Source organism: Asterias amurensis, chromosome 3, assembly GCF_032118995.1.
Source record: "Asterias amurensis chromosome 3, ASM3211899v1".
In the NCBI taxonomy this organism is placed as follows: domain Eukaryota; kingdom Metazoa; phylum Echinodermata; class Asteroidea; order Forcipulatida; family Asteriidae; genus Asterias; species Asterias amurensis.
The window spans coordinates 1,524,772-1,546,240 of record NC_092650.1 but is presented as its reverse complement, the minus strand read 5'-3'; the positions used below and the strand labels follow the sequence as shown (position 1 = coordinate 1,546,240).

Below are 21,469 nucleotides of genomic sequence, written 5' to 3'. Positions count from 1 at the left end.
ACTGGCAGTCCCTAGTGTGGTCATGTTGCTTAAAAGCCCACAGTAGTATATTGTGAACATTTTAAACCCATCTAAATAAATCTTTCAAAAATTAAACAAAATAGGTTTTTTTTAAACATTGGTTTTGTATGTTGAAAGATATGAGGAAAAGTATACGTTTTCACATGTTCAAAGACACCCACATTTTACTTGGTTTCTTATAATCAAACTTCTGACAATTTCGTAATTCATGCAATTACTCATCACACCCGGACCCCAAATCCCATTATCTTTCCCATTGCATGATCATTGCCTCATGGCCAAACTTTAAAAGTAAACAATGGTCACACGTGATCAAGGTCACATGATGGTCGATGACGTAGTGCAGTGGCTGGCGTTTTGTTAATAAAGTTGAAACCAAGATGGCGGACTCGCGCAAGGAAGAAAGCGAACCTCTGCTCAGTAACTCGGATAACAGCGAGAATGAGTTGATTGCTCCATCAGCCCCGTCTCTACCTCCAATAAATTCAACAGGTAAACATTTGATCTTACTCCTGTGGAGTTATTTTGTAACTGGTTGTTTTTAAAGCGGCGCAAACATTGCCTTTTTGTGTGATCCATTTGTTGTTCTATTTCTTCCTCTTCGTTTTGCATTGAATTCTAGGTGAGTGAGACAAGTCGACCTACTTTTTGGATAAACCCACCGATTTTTTTGACAGTTAGTTACACTTACAAGTTACAGTGCTGACATTTATTAAAATAAATGTTTTCATATAATTAAAGTGTCATTGTTGGGCGCGATCGGTCAATCTGCGCGATCAACCGATCGCGCTGCGCTATTGAACGATCAAATTATGATCAATTGGTCGCACAGCAATCGGTCGATCGCGCAACAATCGGTCGATCGCGCAACAATCGGTCGATCGCGCAATGACATCTTTGCGCGATTGACCGATTGCGCTACGAGTATTTTTTCCCGTTATCAGCGGATCGCGCAGGAAAGGCTTTGCGCGATCTACCGATCGTGCAGGAATGGGTTTGCGCGATCGACCGATTGTGCAGGAAAAGTTTTGCGCGATCAACTGATCGTGCAGGAAAAGTTTTGCGCGATCTACCGATCGTGCAGGAATGGGTTTGCGCGTTCGACCGATCGTGCAGGTAAACTATTCCTTGGGGCAATTTCTCAAAGCAATAAAATTCATAGCAGGACAAATTTTTAGTATCACCATAGTGATTTATATAGTGACGTAATACTACGATTGATTTGCAGTTACAAACAATGTTACATCTTTGTTAATTCGGCCCCTGAACATCAGCCGATCGCGCCAAACAATTCCTGCACAATCGGCCGATCGCGCAAAACCATTCCTGCACAATCGGCCGATCACTCATAACCATTCCTGCACAATCGGCCGATCGCGCAAAATCATTCCTGCACAATCGGCCGATCGCGCCGAGCCATTCCCGCACGATCGGTTGATCGCGCATGTTCGTTGCCGAATGTTGCGCGATCGACCGATTGTTGCGCGATCGACCAATTGTTGCACGATCGATCGATTGCTGCGCGATCGACCGATTGCTGCGCGACCAATAGATATTTCAATAGCGCAGCGCGATCGGTCGATAGCGCAGCGCGATCGGTCGATAGCGCAGCGCGATCGGTTGATCGCGCAGATTGACCGATCGCGCCCATCATCATCATCATTTAATTCATTTACCATTTTGGCCTTTTTGGTTGGCCTGGCTGGGTGTCCATCCTATTTTTATTAGTAAAAAATAGTTTCTAGATTCTAGGTAGGCCTAGGTAGTATATGTAGCCTATTACACCACTAGACCTATTTTAATTTATTATAAATAAATAAAAAGTAAAATCATGTCAGTTTGTTGAAAGTTGAAACCAAAATGTTATTGTCATGTCGAATGGTTGATAATTGTTAATGTAATTTGTATTATCATGAATATTTAATTTGATTGAATCATTTCAACAAATTTAGGGCCTACAGCTTATTGATAGAACTACAAAAATTACCCAAGCAACTTTCCTTGCTTCTCGTTTTGAAACCTCGTCTCATCCTGCACCAACATCTACAACAACTCTTTTTTTCCCCAAGAATTACCCCTGCATGGAACAATCTTCCTCTGCCTGTTGTCACTGCCCAGCTCTCCCAGTTCAAATCCACTCTTAATCTACCCTAGGTTGCTTCATCGGTCAAACGCGTGTGTAATCTTGGTGTGATATCCCATTCCCATCATGGGACTTTGCTGAGTAGTAAAGTAGAAGTAGAAGAAACAGAGTACTCTACTCTAGCTTCCCAACCTGAGCAAGCGGTGTTTGTACTTTGTTTCATGCGATTTAAAATGTTTTTCCGAGCATAATATGGTTTCTCTATCAGATCAGGATCATGCATGTTGATAATGGGTGCCTTCGATTAGCGGTGCTCATTCGGGTGAGCCCCTGACAAAAGCAAATTGAACTATCACTCGCCCTCTCGTGGTGATGTCATGCACCTCGTGCCAGCCCCAAGTGACCCGTTCCACAAGCAGGGCACTTGGGGCTGACCCGGATGAGCCCCTGGAATGATTTCAAAGCTATTCGAACATACCGGGGGCAGATCGGGGTCGACCCGGGGAAGCTAATCGAACACACCCATTAATATCTCCTCCCTGATTGTATTATGGAAGAATATGAAAATAGTATTTAATTTTCTTCACTGTCTACATTAAAAATTCAGATAATTGTATTATTAATTGTATTTGATTGTGTATATTTTTATTTTTCCTACCAATTGAAGAACTTGACCCACCAATAGTAGGTGATGTCCCGCCACCCGTTCAACCCGGGGAGTTACCCCCGCCTTACTCCCCTGCGCCGGAGGGCGGGGTGCCCATGATCAACTGCCGAGTGTGTCAGGCTATGATCAACCTGGAGGGACGGATGCACCAACATGTTGTGAAATGCAGCTCTTGTAATGAAGCAACGGTAAGGCAAATATTACCTTTTTTCCCCATTTAAATATCAATTCATGTCAATAACTAATAATAATATCAGTAATTTTATTTTCAAATTGTAATTGTTTTTACTTATTTTATTATATGCAAGTTACTATTATTTGTATTATTATTTATTCAGCCATTTGAACGATTCGTGACAATACATAAATACTTCCAGATGGGCTAGGAGAAACAAAAGCAAAGTAATTGATGTGTTCCATCACCCTGCCTCCCCACATCTGGTTGTAATAATACAAGTAGTAAAACAAATAATAAAATTTATACTCTTGTTAAGGGGCTACAAGAAGAATATATTTAAGATAAAAATAACTCAAGGGAGCTAAAGGTATAGGTTGAAATTCCTTGTAAAACAGTCTACAGATGTGGGAAAGAGGTTGTTACATTGATCCTAACCCTTACGCTTCAACCCTTCACAAAACAAAGAAAGCTCTAGCCTGAACATCTGACGTCACCTTTGTGCTCCGTGGTCATGATGGGTTGATGTGGCTGGCAGCTAAATGCGCCCTTGCATGCCTGCTTCTCGAACACGTTGTAGCCGCGTCCTTCGCAATTCAGCTCTTAGCTACGAGTAAGGATGATTAGCCCCCCAAATTATTATTATTACATTTCGAGGCTCGTGAATAATGCCAGAGACCGGCCATCAAGCCGGCGTGTAAATTCACCTTTGCCCTACATTCTTTTCACATAGAGATACGCAGTCAAATTCTGTTGCGGACGTGACAGGAGTGTACTGTTTAGGCATCTATGGAAAGCTCATGAACTTTCCATAGAAGTCATTGTATCATATGGAATCTAGGACTAATGGAATCACTGGATCTGAGTAGCAGGTACCTGTCTTTATCCCCCAGTCTAAGAAAGCTCAAGCCCAAGAAGTAAATCATCGCAATAATAATGACACCATAACAACATAAATAGCATGCTCACATATTCTACACCTATTATGAATTTCTCTTCAGCCAATCAAAGAAGCACCTGCAGGAAAGAAGTATGTCCGCTGTCCGTGTAACTGTCTGCTCATCTGCAAACTCTCATCAAAGCGTATCGCTTGCCCTCGAGCCAACTGGTAGGTTGTCCTTCCTTAAAGACACTGGACACTATTGGTTATTGTCAAAGACCAGTCTTCTCACTTGGTGTATCTCAACATATGCACACAATATAAAACCTTTGAAACTTTGCACTCAATTACTCTAGCAATGCAAAGGTTGTGGGTTTGAATCCCAATTGAGTGTTTTTTCTTTGGTGCTTCGGATAAAAAACAAATTAAATACAAGGGTTTGAGGATTGGTATTGTGTTTTCTTCCATTGTGTTACAGTAAGAGAGTCATCAATCTTTCACCGACGGTCTCAATTGCGAGTCCATCCTCTACCAACGTGACTCGATCTGCTAGCTACCGAGTCATATGTGGACATTGCAACGAGGGTTTCAGAGTAAGTAATTGTCTCGGTTGTTGGTTAAGGGTATATATTAATAGTGCAGCATTTGTAAGGCACACTTTCGGTCTGGTAGAAATTAAGTTAAAAGACTTTCAAATTGTCGGGAAAGCAAGCATGAACAAGTGTGAAGGAAAGGGCAAGGGCACCAAGGCATTATCTCCTTGGAAAAGGGACCCCATGAGGAAATTGTACATTAAGAGCATTTCAAGGGCGCCAAGGCAATGACCAGGGGGCATATAGGCTCGCCTTTGTTGGCCCAAAGAAGTATCAGGCCTGAGTGTGTTTTGAAAATGATGTGGTGCAATTGTCTGAGGTTTTCAAGAAGTGAATTCCAGAGTCTTGGTGCTATGTTCATTGGAAAAGCCCTGTCCCCGGAACTAGCCAAGCTGGAGGAACATGAAGCGTATGTCTGATAGATCTCAGGCCTTGTCTAGTTGTGCGGGGTGTCAACATATGTTGTGTGTAGGGTGGAGCAAAAAATAAATAGAGCAGGGGGTTGGTAAAAAGAAAGAACAAAAAAAGACCAAGGAGGAAAATATTTAAGTGAGAATAAACGAAATAATGTACATTATAACGGGAAAATAGGAAAAACTTTTTTAGAAGTCATAAAAAACCGAGATTGATAACACTAGTTTAACCTGGAATCTTTTAAAACTGTTTTCCTCTGCAGTTTCCACACAAATCAGCATTAGCCAGGTGTCCCTACTGTCGAAGAGTGTAAGTTGAATTTTTGTCTTGAAATGCTTTTTTGTTTTTAGAAATGTAGATATTATGGTAAACATTGGAGTATGTGTTAATGACATGATGTTTAGCATGACCTCTAATAATAATAAACCACATTTGTATATCAATATCACAGCTAAGTCCCTATGCGCTTGAGTGTAATAAGGTAGAATAAAAATAATAATAGTACATATTTAGACTTGTAATGCGCACATATCCACCCTGCTGGGTGTTCAAGGCGCAGTAAAAACCCTAAAACAAAACAAAACAAAGAAATACAGACACAACAAAATTAGTCCTTGAAAACCTGTGGCATGAGATAAGTTTTTAGAAGAGATTTGAATTATGTGGTACAAAAATGTTGCAGCCGTGTGCTTTTTGGAACCAACACTTGTGGTCTTTATGATTTTATAAAGCTTACACTCATTGTTTCTTATGTCTTGTTCATTTTGTTTTGAATTTGTAATGCGTAGATCATCCGTTGGTTCAGCCTATGCCAAGAATAGATGTCTCATCTACATTGTGGTTGGACTTATTTTCCTTGGAGCTGGAGTCGGCGTTACGGTAAGAAAAAACAAACATTTGCTTGTGATAGTTTCCAAAGATCAGAAGCAGGGAATTTTGCGCTAACGTCAAGCGTATTTCACGGGTTAGCAGGAAATATTTGCTTGTGCGCTTGCATACGCCATGTTACTAAGCTAAGCTTGCAGAGTAAGCGGATAATGGTGATCATAAGCGCAGAATACGGTGGTACACAGAGCCATGAAAGTAGGCCCTAATTATATTTGTTGCTGTGGCCTGCCAGAGTTCTTCAAAATTAATTTTAGTTTACAAAGTTTTTGGAGACGTCAACTAATTTGGCAAAAAAATATCTTCACCGAAGTAAATGTGACATATTTGAACATCATTTTGACCGATGTAAGAGTTATGAAATGTAAAACCTACCATGTTTTTGTTTCACTCTTCAGCTCGGGACCTATTCCATGGCTGAAAATCAAGGTGGGATTTACGTCGTATGGATTGGTAAGTACAATTCAATACACAATGGGGTACCCACAGTTGGAGTAGACAAGGGTACCCATTTGGACCCCTCCATCCCCCATTTATACCCAGTTGACACCCTGGTGTACCCATTTTTGACGGTTCTAGACTCCCCTGTTTGTAGAGTATACCCATTTATTAGAAGTACCCATCGGTTGTTTTTTTAACCTATTTAATCCCTGTTTGTACCAACAACTGTGCTTAGTGTACCAACTTGATCCTGTAGTTATCCCATTCAACCTGTTTTGTTCCTAGATCTTCCACTAAACTGTGCATATTTGGTTCTTATTGATCCTACACCCCTGATTCTACCTGGATAAACATTAATTTAGCCTATTTTGTACCCATTTGTACCCATTTTACCCTACTGACCGTGTGTGCTTCTCATTTATCTTACAACACCACTGATTTGACCCCTTATTTGTACCCATTTTACCCCAGGTGCCTTTATTGTTGGGATCTTAAACCTGATGCGAGGGATTTATTACGGCGTCATGACTGTCAGCAACTTCGAAACCGGTGAAACCTAAGAACCGACTTGGGATTAGCACCACCACATCACAAAACCCTCTGAAGCTTGACTGACAAAGACGGGCAGTGGGTAACCAAAGATGAGAGATTATTATACAATTTTTGTTTCAGATGAAGTGATTGAAACTAAGTTGCGAGATCTTGGTCAGCTGGTTTTTTTTTTAAAGAGTTTGTACAATTGAACATATAGATCACTAACATTTCCCCTAAAATATTCTCTGGGGATTATTTTACTAGAAAGGTTCCTCAGACTCATTCCATTGCAATACGCGTCATCGGCCGCCATATTTGATGAATTGTACATGGGTAAAGAGCTACCATTGGCTAAGAGAGTGACACGCAGCGTGTACACGCGTGCACTTTTCCAGTGTTAATACATCAAAGATGGCTGTCAATGACACATACTACCATATATATGTGAATGGTGTATCATATTACACAGACTCAGTTAGTGGTATGGGTGTAGGCGCTTTAAAGAAATTTGATGTAATAATTATAAACCATTAGGTTAAACAAAGAAAAATTACCAGAGCGGAATTTGAACCAATAAAATCCTGCTCCAGTAGATTTTGCTGAATTAAACCTCAAGTTTCTACATAACTTACATGATGAGTTATTAATGCTACTAGTCAATTAAAAAAACACCAGGCTTGTCCAGGCTTATTTTACTGCCCCAAAGGCTAAGAGTACAAGCCTTGGGCCTGCGGTCCAGTATTAATTTCGAGCCCTGAAAGTGCAGTCGCCATTCAAAATATGAGGACTGACGTTGAACTAAGCAATTACAAGGCATTTTACTCTCTGAGACTGTTTCCTCTCTGACAACGGTTGATTTTTTTACTGTGTTTGAAAATTGGAAGAAAAGATTGAGTGCGTTTCCAAACATCATGCTGTTTCATTCATTTTATCAATTCATTTGAGAACCTTTTGGTTGGTGAGTAGTTTGCAACATCTCAATGTATGTTCTGGTGTTTAATATTCCGAATCTTCTTGTCTTTATTAAAGACACTGGACACTATTGGTAATTGTCAAAGACCAGTCTTCTCTCTGGGTGTATTTCAACATATGCATGAAAAAACAAACCTGTGTGAAAATTTGAACTAAATTGGTCGTTGAAGTTGCGAGTAAGAAAAAACACCCCTGTCACACGAAGTTGTGTGCTTTCAGATGCTTGATTTCGGGAACTCAAAATCTTATTCTGAGGTCTCTAAATCAAATTCGCGGCTCAAAAACTATGTGACTTCAGAGGGAGCCGTTTCTCACAATGTTTGACACTATCAAGAGCTCTCCATTGCTTGTTACCAAGTAAGTTTGTATGCTAACAATTATTTTCAGTAATTACCAATAGTGTCCAATGCCTGTAAGTACCATAAATATGATGAATAAATATAGATGTATGAATGCTTCTCATGTATATGATTGTAAATAACATTTTTCCTCAACTTTGCTTGTAATGTATCAGCAGATTATACTAAAATATAAAAAGGATATTTCCAGATTCTTATTATTGATCTTGAAATGCATCAGGCTGCTTTAAAAAACATAATAACAGCATTTTGTAATCAATGAAAATGCTAGATTTGCACACCAAGATTAGTTTACTTAATGTTTAATTAATCTCTATAACAAAGCACTTCTTGTTGAAGGGCACAGTAGTGACCCTTAATAACATGGTTTTGCTGTTGACCAAAAATAATACTAGTCAAGTTAAAATGCGCACTTTATATAATATTGATGCAAAATGGAAAAAGTTACTGCAATGGTTATATTGGAAAGCTCAAGTTTAAAAAACATGTCTAGTCGCCAAAATATAGGTTTTTTTTCTTTGTATTCTTAGCTACAGCCTCACCTTTTAAAAACAAAGAATTGTGAAATGTAGACAAATTTGAACTCCGAGGTGAATTATTTGAGAGTTTTAACCCAAACTTTTAATGCTGTTTGCTAACTTTTTGTCAGACAGGATTTGCTAAATTTTGTCAGGATTGATCGATCTGCCTCTTGCTTTTTAAAAGCAGTCGATGAAGTCGTTTTTAGCAAGAGGTAAACACCCTTAAGTGCAAATGGTGTCATGAACTTCTGCTGTTGTCAAATCATTTTGCGGTCAGTAAATTTCAACTGTATGAAGTAGTTTTCAGATACTGGGTGTCGAGCGTTCAAAATTACTCAACGTGGATATTTGACTTGAAAAATCTTTCAATGTATAGCTACGCAACATTAATTTTTCTAGGATTGAAATTTCAAAGAGGAATTTTTTATAATATTTGAGTCCTAGCTTGGGTTCCCCCGATTGTTTTAGTTTTCATTTTAAACAAGAAATGTCTTTCTGGAAAATACGCTGCTTTTATAAAAGCTTCAACTCAAAGCCTAAGTGAGTGCATTAAGTATCACAGAAAACCAATTTAGTCGCAGGATTTAGCGTTTACGATTTTGGCTTACTGTCACCATATCCCTGATAGTGTTAAAAATTTAAACTATGCTGCTCTAAATCTGTGAAATTTCTTTCTCTCTGGTCATTGTATAATGCTTATTGTTAGAATGGTATACCATTCAAAAGATATAAAATAAATACATATATTCTGGGTGAAACAGTTCTATAATTGTGAAGTTAAAAAATTATGCTTTATTTTTTTGAGTTTGCGAACTTGTGTTGAAGAAGCTGTACAATTTTGGAATACGGCAAAATCCCCTTGTCGTTTCATATACAATACACCAAGTTGTTTAAGTTACAAAATCACCCCATAGTCTAATAAGGTGAAACTCATTTAAAATCCGAGTATCAAAAATTAAATGTTTTTGTTCTTTCCAGTAAACAAAAATTTGACTGAAGAAAAAAGCCCACAAAAACTTTTGAAAATGGCAAGTTCCCATCAAGCAACTCATTTTTCGTTTTAATTTTTACCCAGTGTAAAGATACTTGTTTAATCTTAATCAGACGTAGTAAAAAAAATGAGAGAAAGTAGACTTTGCAAAAAACAATTTAAAGGTGAAATTACTGTAAATATGCAAATACGCAGATTGTTAAACACAGGTGATAAACAAATCTTTACGATTCAAAAGCTGTGTATGTATACATAATTTTCTTTTGTATTAAACTTAAGATATAACGTAGAGTAGAGGTTTAACTAATATCAATGCGTGAGATTGGCGGTGGGATCATGAAATGAGATCATGAAGTTCTGTTTAAGTGATGGGTTAACATTCTGAAAGCAATGCACACTTTACATGTATTTCATGCAGTGTGTGTGGGTGACTGTTCTATACTCCAACACACCTATGTTCAAACAACCCTATGTTCTGACACCCCTATGTTCCAAAGAAGAAAAAACTGATGATTTACACGCTAGGGTAAGGGTTAGGAAAATGCTAGACTTGGTTCCAAGTCTGTGATTGTGGCTTTCAGTCTACCTGATAGACAACACATCATTGCCTGAAATAGGGCCCTCTTGCAGATTAACCTCCGTCATTGGCCTACGATCACAGAGATTGCGAGTTAGAGCGTGTGATAGCAAATCTGCGGGGGCATTTTGCGTGGCTGATGCAGAGAAATAACAACAGTCTCAGACTTGAAATCAAGTCTTGGGAAAATACACTTTGGGTGTCGGAATATAGGGATGTCGGAACTCGGGGGTGTAACCAGTTGTGCTGTCAAAACTACAATGGACACATTTTAAGTCCGTACATTTCCTCTGGGTTGAAGGGCAGGGTAAATACGAAACAAAGGTTCCATCAAAGTGTAGAGGACTGTTAAATTTGCACCATGCTGTGATTTTCAAATAACACCCCTACTCCCTCATTCCCCACCCACCCATGCCCAATAACATGTCCAGAAAGAGGCATGGTTGGACTATTCCACTGAGGACTAGGGGACAGTAATTGATGAGTAACATGACATTCTTTCCGTAGATTTAAAAATGGTCTTTTTTAAAAGTTTACAACTTTCCATGTTTTTCTTCAGAAATCTGGCTTATTGCTCATGAGTAAAACTAATACGCAGAAGTATATATTTTGTAAACACCATTTAAAAAATTCCTTATCATACCAGGTGATTTGCAGGGAATCATATGTTATAAGGGAATCATATGTTATAAGAATTAAAATATTGTATTATGTTTTACCAAATATGGATTACCTTGGTGACAAGACCACTATCACATTTAACAGGTAGTTTAATTCACAGTTCTTTCCTTGACAAAAGCGGACTACTCTCAATATTGAAAACAGGTTTGGTTTTTTTCCTCTTCTGCGCTTTTTTTGTTTTGTTTATTAATTTATTGGTATTTTGCTTACACATTTTCATAAGTTTTTAGTTGATACTGGGAAATTTATAAATTCTGTAATTATATGACTGTTATTGAAAATACAGTATGTAACAATGAACATTTTGTGAAGTTTTGTTTCTTTGGTGTCTTCACTTTTTATTCATGTGTTTAAGGGGCAGGCGAAATGCATGCTGCAGATTAAGATTTGGTAGCTGAGGCATTTGATTGTGGGTTCGAATACTAGTTATGGCAGTTGTGTAATTGAGCAAGACACTCGACAACTATGATTGTATATCTCACCAACTTTAAATGAATGGATGGTATTTGAAATATTTTGCTTATTTTGGGGAATGAAACTCGACAAACAAAACAAGACAAATTAAAGTGTACTTTTGTATTTATTGATGAACAGTCTTTGCAAATAACAACATATTAGTTGCTTTTACAAATTAACACGTTTCTCATGATTATTGTGTTTTGCCTTCTTTAAAAAAGACTGCAGCACCACAGTGAAAAGAGGTACCATAAAGTTTTGACTTCACCAAACCAAAACAAAGCATTATCGGTGGAGCCTATGACATGTTTCATGCGTAATATAACTAACAAAATAAAATTTCAATATAATTTTTGTTAAACACCTGACCACAAAACTTGAAGAGCTCTCATCATGAACTAGAAATACATTTTATGTTATTCATACAAAAATAGGAAATTCTTAAATACTATGCTATTATTAGTTTTTGCAGTCTACAGGCCTTGTCACACGAGGTAATTTTTACAGGCAACTTGGAGGCAACCAACTGCACCTCGCATGTAAAAAATAAACACTTCTGCAGTACAGCGGACATTTTTATATTAGTATTTTAATGTTCCCTAGACAAATATGTGGAAATATGGGTTTTTCCTCTTGGATACTGCCTGGGACGGATTGCCAGTAAATTGCCTCATTTGACTTGGCCCTAGAGGTACCAAGAGATAATTTCTGAAACAGATATTCACATACTTTAATATATTGCTTTCTTAAAATCTTTCAGAAGGATAACCTGCACTTGACATCAAAGAGCAACATAAATCTGCAACACAAAACAAAAATTATACAAATAAATTGCTTGTAGCAACATTGTGTAGGTTTCTTCTAGAAGTCGTACACATTTGTGTAACTACATGTCAATGGCAGTTTTAACCACTGGTAAAATATAATTCAATAACAACTTCATCTTTTTAAGAGTACATTTGTTAAAATTGCTAGAATTTCTAAGTACTTCATTTTTAAACAAGTTTCCGCAGAATTAAACTGAAACTTTCATAGGTGACTTTTATTGTATCTTTCTAGAAATTGTTGCCTATAAATCAACATTACGTTGACAAAAACAAAACAATGACCATACCTCTGAGATTTTAAATCCTAACGCTATCCAAGAAAGAAAAAATAATGCGCACAAAATGGATGGAGAAAAATGGTATAATGAGAATATTTATTTCCTTCCCAAATAATGCAATAATTCAGACTACCTTATCTCAGAAGCAACAATGCTCCATTTCATTTCAACCACTCAAAAGAAACCGACAAACCTTAACTATCAGTTGACGACTAAATATTAAATGGGTTCACCTTTAAATTCAATACACTCATAGACACACAGAGAAAAAACATCAGCGTTGGTTGAAGGTAATGAAATGTTATGCAGAGAGTTGTTTGATGAATGCTTGGATGAACTCATGCAAAGATTTGGGTTATGCTTTGTAATTCGGAGAGAGGGGTGGGGTTGAAAATGACAATTCAGAATCCTTGAAATTATTGCCAATATGGAACAATCCAAAGCCCAAAATGCCCAAACATACATATTCCTACTGTCACCCAACATTTGTTAGTAAGTAACGTTTGCGATGACACCAAGAAAAAATCTATCATCACAATGGAGATTTTTAAATGAGGTCACCACAAACCTCACTTACTTAGCACTTTTCCACCATGCATATAATATGACCTTAATTCTTGTCTTACCATCTGTTAGATTAGAAAACACACACCAGACTTTACTACCACTATCCCTAATGACTTGACTAGAAGAGACCTCTAGCCTATTGACATCTTGACCTTTGGCCTCTTGACCTTTGACCTGGGTACGACTGACCCCTTGCTCTCCAACCCCTATCCCTTGCATGTCACCATTTCTAGATGCAGGCCCATCACATCACTTCTTGCGGTGGGTCTTGATGAAGTTAATCAGACCATTGGTCGAAGCGTCGTGGCTGGCGACTGGTTTATCATCCTTCAGCTCAGGTTGGATCACTTTAGCAAGCTGCTTGCCGAGCTCAACCCTGGAGGAGGAATCAGTTCTAGAGTCAACTGTGGTGTATGGAGTTAGCATGTCTAGTTAAGTAACCACTACAGCACACATTTAACATACTCTTTCGTTAACCGTTGGTAAGTAGAACAACATAACTTACCCCCACTGGTCATAGGAGCAGATATCCCAAATAATACCCTGAGTAAAGATCTTATGCTCATACATCGCAAGAAGCGCCCCTAGGGTGAAGGGGTTCAGCTTCTGAAATAGAATCGAGTTGGTGGGTCGGTTTCCTTCAAAGACCTGGTTCATAGAAAGAAACAAAAAAACATCGTTGATAAAGAAGACAAGGGTAAATTAACCCAAACTACGTCTCTCCTAATTGTAACTGAACGTACACATCTCCTGCAACAAAACTAGTCATGCAACTCAACACAAACGTTTTCATACCAAACTAAACATAACAACTTACGCAAAACTGAACAATGCCCTGTACATTATACCTGTGCTTTTCAAAATATATCTCAGAATTATTCTAAGAAAGTTTGATGTCAGGAGGATCTGGATGTAGTTACCTTCACTCTTGTCATTGAAATACTAAAACTTCCAATATTTCAAAGGAATCATACTTTCATGTTGATGTCATGTGTACAAAACATAAAACATACAAAAACCAAGTCTGTGAACAAAGATTTATCAGCTAAAAATAGCCTGATGTTTCGCCCCTAGCAGAGTCTTTCACAAGGGCTAAAACATTTATCAGGTCAAAAACTATCTTTTGTACTGGCAGTTGAGGGTCCTCTAAACCACGGAACAATGCTGTCCCGGAGAGGAATTCTTAAAAAGGGAACAATAGGATAACAATGGAAGGACTAAGGTTGTGTGTGATTGAGAGGGGTGGGGAGGGGGCTAAGAAGACCCCCCCCCCCTCATTTTCTGCTCTCCAGCCTGGCTGTAGGTCTGTGATGGTTGTATGACTACCTTGTGTGGAAGGATGCGTTTCTTAGTCTCTTCCGGCATCTTATCTGCTTTCAGCTCTTCCTCGGCTTGGGCTAGAGTCTTGCCTTTCATCAGAGCTTCGGTCTGAGCAAGGAAATTAGCTAGAAGGATCTAGAGGAAACATAAATGTTTTTACACTTATACAGTTTTCAAACCTTTGGAGAAAATGCACTTTAGAAATCTGCATTTATTATTGAATTCATTAATAAATATAATTGGTATGAATGAAACTTTAAATATTATTTGGTTTTTACCCTTACACCGATGTGTATTTAGTACTACATGTATATATTCAGTACTTTCCCCGAGTTCTGTGAAAAAACTCCCCAGGCAAATCACTCAGGTGGGATTTAAAAAAAAAAAAAAAATTAACATCCATTAATAATAACTGATTGATCTTACCTCATGATGAATTCCCTCTGCAATGGGATTATGTGTATCTACAGGTGCTAGGAAGTCCGCTGGGACAATGCGAGTACCTATGTGGAAAAAAAACAAAAATTGTGATTTTCCAGTTATTTCTTTCGACCCACCCCCAATTTTTGAATGTTTTTACAATGACCATTCTAAATGACCCCAAGTGAGCAAAAGTTGACGTTATTGAAATCATTAGTTATACTTCTCCTACACAAACCAAGAAGTATATATTCCTACAGTTTACCAATTAACAATACTTAATAGTTTTAAAAAAACATTGCAACAAAATATCAACTTGTGTGTCATTTGAAAAGTGGAGTATTTGTGCCATGATATTCCAAAAAAGGTGACGCTACAACATTAGGGCCTTTACCTTGATGTATCAGCTGATAGAATGCATGCTGTCCGTTGGTGCCTGGCTCTCCCCATACTATGGGTCCTGTAGTGTACTCAACACGGCGACCGGACGATGCCGTGATGTATTTACCGTTAGATTCCATGTCACCTTGCTGGAAGTAAGCTGCGAAGCGGTGCATGTACTGAAACAAAACATGAGGATTTTAATCAATACAGCTTTCGGAAATAATCCTGAATCTACATTAAACAGAAATGCTACCCTAATCAAATTCAATACCTAAACCTAACCATTAATCTTCTATGTTTTCTACTATAATAGTGTCTTTGTTTCTTGGGGATTTTCTCAAACCTTGGCTTGAGCTCCAGGCTCTGTCTGCTGATGTTCGAACCACCGCGTGCAATACGCGCTGCTAAAAAAATGCAGGTTAAAGGCCGAGCTGCGTTTGCAGTGCGCAGAGCCTTAGCCTTAGCCGTAGCCCAAGCCGGGTTTGAGAAAGGCTCTTCGTTCTAGTCTAATGTGTGATCTTGGGTCCCCATGATTTTCAGCGATATCTCAAAAACGCGACCACCTTTTGAAATAAATATGTCACAGGTTAGTTTTATTGTATATATCTACACTCATAACGGATTAAAAAAAAAAAAACAAACAATTCCAAAAACCAAAGGTACTCTTTCCCTTCAAACAGTGACATAAGATAGAGGCACCAGTTCATCTTTAAAAACCAACCTGATCATACGGAAGAAGTGCATGAGTTTCACATCCAAAGAAGTTGTGGTACCAGACTCCCAACACGGCTAGCACAACTGGCAGATTCTTTTCCAGAGGGGTGTTGCAGAAATGGTTATCCATAAAGTGGGCACCAGACAGAAGCTGCTCGTAGTTGTCCATTCCAATGTACAAGGCAATGGAGAGGCCGATCGCAGACCAGAGGGAGTAACGCCCACCTACCCACTGGAGAGAAATTCAACAGCAACAAAAACCGATCCATTATTTTTATGATCTCAAATAATTTTAGACAAATGTAATTATTTAATTGTCACTTTAGGTTTAAATAAACTATGATTCAAGTTTACACCTACAGCTCTTCCCCCTTCCCTCGCTGAGTCCTTCACAAGGAACTCAAATAGATTTTATTCTCAACCCGAATAAAAGGGGAACAACAGAACACGTTCTTTTACTTACATCCCAAAAGGGGAACATGTTTTTGCCATCAATGCCAAATTCTGTCACCTTGACCTGAAACAGAAAAGAAGAAACACAATATTAAGTGAACAAACACTGCTACTTTTATTCCATTTCATAGAGCTGCTTAAGCGGCCTAACAATTTCCTGCACAGCAGAAACAAGCAGGATGCCTCTAGCTACCGCGCAACCTCGGTAGTCTAGTTGGTAAGACACTGCTCTAGAATCGCAAGGGTCGTGGGTTTGAATCCCACACGAGAAAATATGCCTGTGATAGTTTTTCACAGGACTCGGGGAAAGTACTGAGTATACAGTGCTAACACACATTGGTGTACAGACGGAAAAGGCACGTCACCATTTATGGGACATTTAAGAGGAAGAAGAACAAAGTGTGCGTGAGAGGGGTGTGGGGTACAAGAAGATTTGTAGTGTAAGGTGGGGCTAAGCCAATCTGTGATTAAAAAGTAATCGTTTTTATTAGGAATTCTCTGTCGGATGGGACGCCAATGGAGTTTCTCTAATTATAGGTGTGATATGGTCATGTTTCTTAGACCTTGTCTCATTTGAACATTAGGGGGAAATTGGCTGGTCTTTCCTCAGGTAAAGAGACGTTAACACTAGATGACTTACAGCATTGGTTGAGAGAGCTACAAAGTGCTTAGCAACATGAGCTGGGTCCTTAGCGGAGGAGAGGAGCCAGTTCTTGGCTGACGTTGCGTTGGTAATCGTCTCTTGAGTGGTAAACGTCTGCAAGGAGGAAATGAAAGATACATGTAGAGCTGAGTTACCATACGCACCTTCTGGGGTGAGAGTCATTGTTGAAAACAAAATCTGAAAACTAGGATCAAAGTTTTCGAAAGGAACGTTGAAAGGATGACATTTTCACCTTTTAGTAACTGCTGGAATATAGACTTCACAGTGCTTTTAGGAACAGTGTCCTCAGCACTAGAGAAGTAGATCAAAGAGCAGGTTTTCTTTATATGTGGAAAAGATAACAGCTTATTGTCTTCACCAGACTGACTTAATAAGTCTTAGTTCAGTTAAAGTTTGAAAGTTCTCATTCATGAAAGTGAGTAGCTATACACACAGTACTTCTATGCTCCATAGCAAGTAGTACTATTTTAATAATTCAGCTCTACTCACAGTTTTGAAGAGGCCATACCATCACAATAAACTTTCTGCTTGATTTAGATGGTATAGGGTAGAAGGGGTGAGCAGGCACTATGACAAAATCCTACCTTTGATGCTACAAGAAACAAAGCCGTTTCTGGATTCAGCTTTTTCAGAATTGTCGCCAGGTGAGTACCATCGATGTTGGAAACAAAATGCACACGAAGGTCACCGCTGTAGGGCTTCAGTGCCTCTGTTACCATCACAGGGCCCTGGAGTATGGATTAAGAAAAAGGCTTTTAATTAGAGGGCCCTTGAAAATGAATAAGAAAAAAAGGGTAATAATTACAGGACCCTGCACCATGGATTAAAACAAGACTTTAGGCCATGGATAGGGTCCTGCAAAAGAACTGCTATCACTGCAGATCAAACAATAGGAATGGACGAAACTCTCAGCCAATGACAGATCTTTCTTTGACCTCTGTGAGGGCGCTGTTTGAGCGTGTAAGAATTCAAACCAGGGTCCTAGAGGTTTAAGGCGAGTCAAGATACCACTACGTCTTTGCGATTTTATATTTGTTTTGTTAAGGTGACTTTATTAACCATCCACTCACCAGGTCAGATCCTCCAATGCCGATATTGACGATGTCTGTGATGGATTTTCCTGTGTAGCCCTTCCACTCGCCACTTCGCACCGCCTGAAATAAAGAAAGTAAAACCCTATTAAGGTTATAAGTTCCCAAATCTGATTGAATGTCCCTGAAAAGTTTGTCAAAGAGAAGAAATTGTAAAAAAAAATCCAGGTAAGTTTCAACTTTATCATAGAGTTGTTAGCACATGATACAATTTAGGACCTTTGCTGTGAAAATAAATATACCATGCCAACAAAAAGCTCATTTTCTTACTGTAAAAATGGGAAGTCAGAGGGGCATATGGGAAAATGAAAAAAACCAACGGTAAGGGGTATATATTTCTCTTTCTCATTACACCCCGGAAGAGGTTGTCTCAAACTAACCTGAGTAAAAGTCTTCATCTGCGCTAAGACCTTGTTGACCTCTGGCATGACATCTTTACCGTCCACCATGATGGGTGTGTTGGAGCGATTACGCAGGGCGACGTGAAGCACGGCACGCTGCTCAGTAATGTTGATCTTGTCTCCCTTGAACATGCCATCGCGTGCTGCTTCAATGTTACGAGACTTTGCCTACATTCAAGTAGAATGAACCTTGTAAAAGATGACTTAAATTGACTTCTGGGCTCAATTTCATAGAGCTGCTTACGCAGACAATTTTTCATTTCAAGTTGTGTGCTTAGCAACACCTAGCAGAATACCAGTGAAAATTTCCATGTGACATGGTATTTTGGCTGGTAACCTTTATTTTGCTGTGCTTAGCTACTTCTTTGTGCAAAAGTGTCTCTATGAAATTGGTCCCTGGCTTGTCTGTGTAGAATCAGTCAAACCCGAGACAATATAGGGGATGGTTTCTGATTTTTGAAGGGGCAAAATTTTACTTTCCGTACTTAGACCATGAAAGCATAGCCTATGTGAACCGAATTCACATGATCCAAAAAAAAAAAAAAAACTGTTGTTATTAACATACAGACAGTAAAATAAGATAAAACTGTAATTGTGACGCAAGGAAACTCCCTGTTGAAAGCGCCCTCATTAGGTCAAACATGGTCAATTGATCCCTTATTCCCTACCAGATTGATAAGCAGTTTGAAGGTTTCCTCGTTTATAAGATTCTTAGAGAAGTCCAGGAGCAGATCCCCACTGCCGTCTCCTAACGGTAACCTGGAAATGACATTAAAAAAAGGAAATGGTCAACATTTCAGTCTTGACTTCAGCTTCCAGAATTGAGGTGTCAGGTTCAAATCCTGATCTAGTCAATTTGTCTTATAGTTCAACCTCAAATCATTTAAAATAATACCCAGTCAGATTCCCTTGTAATCTTATTGATATCCTAAATAAAAAGTTGATATCCTTAATGATACCTGATCCCTGGCAACACGGCTTCTGACTGGCACCCCCGATGAAAGATATTGACAAAATAAGGAGACAGCCAACATAGGGCTCAATAGCACGTTGTAGGTTTGTTGGTTCAAATCAAGCTCTCAGCAATTTTATTTTTTGTTCAACACTAAAATCCTTTAAAATTTACCCAGTCAGTTTCCCTTGAGCTTTACAAATGATCCTGCAAATTATATTGCCTAGCTGACTGAAATTATTTGTTATTAACTTTCATTACTTATTCAAGTTATATCAAAAGTTCACATCAGTTCCCAAGTTTATTAGTTGAGCTAGACCATGGAATTCACCAAAGTTATTTCAGTATGCTGCTTTTAAATTACAATGTATGCTGGAGACTACACTCTATATGCAAAAGTTCAATATGGACACTTGAAAACTGTTAAATTACAATGTATGCTGGAGACTACACTCTATACGCAAAAGTTCAATATGGACACTTGAAAACTGTTAAGTTTTAACAACTAAAAGTAAAATGCATATTTGCATTGGATTTTATGCAAACACACAACAGGAAGCTTTAGTTCAACAAACAGGGTTAAATCCTGGATAGTCAATAAAATGGTGAAGGTTAAAAACATCAACACGTCTGGGTCACACAACAAGGAAATAAATGTACCAAATTCTGCAAATGGAGTGAATTAACATGCAGTGTTGGAAGGGAATATTCGGAAAAGTTTCCGTATGGCGCCACCACTTTTTCATTCGATATGAAATAATATAGTTTCTAATTTACCTGATTGATATTATATCCCTTTTTATAAAAATGAGTGAAAAAGTGGTGGCACCATATGGAAAGTTATCCGAATATTCCTTCAGAATATTCTTGACAAAATAAGGAGACTGCCAACATAGGGCTAAAAGTAGCTTAGTTGGTAGAGCGCCGAGTCTCACACACCTTACTCAAGAGGTCATTGGTTAAAGGGATCTCGACGTAAAATGAATTGCGTGTACGCCTCCTTCAATTTGCGATAACGTAACCCTCCTCAGCGAACCGTCGGGAGGAGGGTTACGATATCGCAACTACCTTCAATGAGCAAGTTTATTGAGATAATTTTAAAAGTTCATTCTCAAAAATTAATGCTTTTCAACTGAAACATGTGATCAGATGTTTTTAAAAAATCCCCAAAACTGGCTATTTTAATTTACAAGTATATTGGCATGTGTCCATTGGCATTCGATCAGTGATGCAGTTCGCAGAAGAAAAATCGGAAAAGTTTCCGTATGGCGCCACCACTTTTTCATTCGATATGATATAATATAGTATCTAATTTACCTCAATGAGGTATCCCTTTTTGTAAAAATGAGTGAAAAAGTGGTGGCGCCATACGGAAAGTTATCCGAAAAATCCAAGAGGGCACAACATTATATTTGCAATGGTGCTGAGGCCAAGGATACAGAGACAATTGGACCCAAATGGGGCTACAGGAGGGGTAGTAACTAAGGGTAGAGCTAACTCAGCATTAAATAAGGAAGTATTAACAAACCATTTAACCAGCCTGTTAAAAAAGAAAAATACAAAAAACACTTAGGCCTGCAATAAAATAGTACATTTTTAGCTCAATTTGTTATTTATAAATTATTGAGAATTACAACATTTACAACAAAGAGAAACATATAATTGTATGGCAATTATTTTGTTGATTCGGCATGACTTTGCGAAAACACAGCCACTTCAACTTAAGTTAAAGTTACAAATGTTTGGCTAAATACACAGTGTTAACTCAGTCGGAAATACTCACGCGAGACTAAATTTCTTGAATCGTTCGGGGTCATTTTTGAACATCTCCAGAACGTTGATTTTCTTCCCACTCGCATCGTAGTACTTCTGCAGAGCCTGCCATGCCTGGTCGTCAGTTAAAAACGTAGAAGCCATTTTCTACTTGAAGCCTGGTGAAATTCTGGAAGGTGTTTTTAGAAGCTCTATCACGGAAGTTCGCGATGGATGGTACTGGTGGAGGTGTGTGAATTTTGCCGGTACCTGGCCGGCCAGTCAGAAACTGTTTGACGTGTCTTTATTTCAAATCATGCAACAGTCGTTGACTATTTCACTGACCTTTAAATCTGCACGTAGTGTATGTGTTATGTACTATTTAACAAATAATAG

General features: G+C 38.5%; 2 protein-coding genes across 2 annotated transcripts; one reads left to right on the top strand and one right to left on the bottom strand.

Moving 5' to 3' along the window:
• The first annotated feature begins 395 nt into the window (after window positions 1–395).
• LOC139935062 (type I phosphatidylinositol 4,5-bisphosphate 4-phosphatase-A-like) lies at window positions 396–11,094 on the top strand. The gene is made up of 8 exons (XM_071929514.1): window positions 396–513; window positions 2,772–2,959; window positions 3,948–4,054; window positions 4,305–4,419; window positions 5,096–5,142; window positions 5,622–5,712; window positions 6,117–6,171; window positions 6,631–11,094. Exons 1-8 carry the CDS (start codon window positions 402–404, stop codon window positions 6,717–6,719), a joined length of 804 nt encoding a protein of 267 aa, XP_071785615.1. The 5' UTR covers window positions 396–401; the 3' UTR covers window positions 6,720–11,094.
• On the bottom strand, window positions 10,820–21,341 carry LOC139935061 (glucose-6-phosphate isomerase-like). Its single transcript, XM_071929513.1, has 13 exons — window positions 21,105–21,341; window positions 19,038–19,128; window positions 18,349–18,537; window positions 17,948–18,031; window positions 17,462–17,605; window positions 16,854–16,970; window positions 16,224–16,277; window positions 15,768–15,992; window positions 15,057–15,222; window positions 14,669–14,745; window positions 14,249–14,377; window positions 13,428–13,570; window positions 10,820–13,298 (listed from the first exon to the last, which is right to left on the bottom strand). The coding sequence occupies exons 1-13, from the start codon at window positions 21,236–21,238 to the stop codon at window positions 13,172–13,174; spliced, it is 1,680 nt and encodes a 559-aa protein (XP_071785614.1). The 5' UTR covers window positions 21,239–21,341; the 3' UTR covers window positions 10,820–13,171.
• Between the last annotated feature and the right edge of the window lie 128 nt (window positions 21,342–21,469).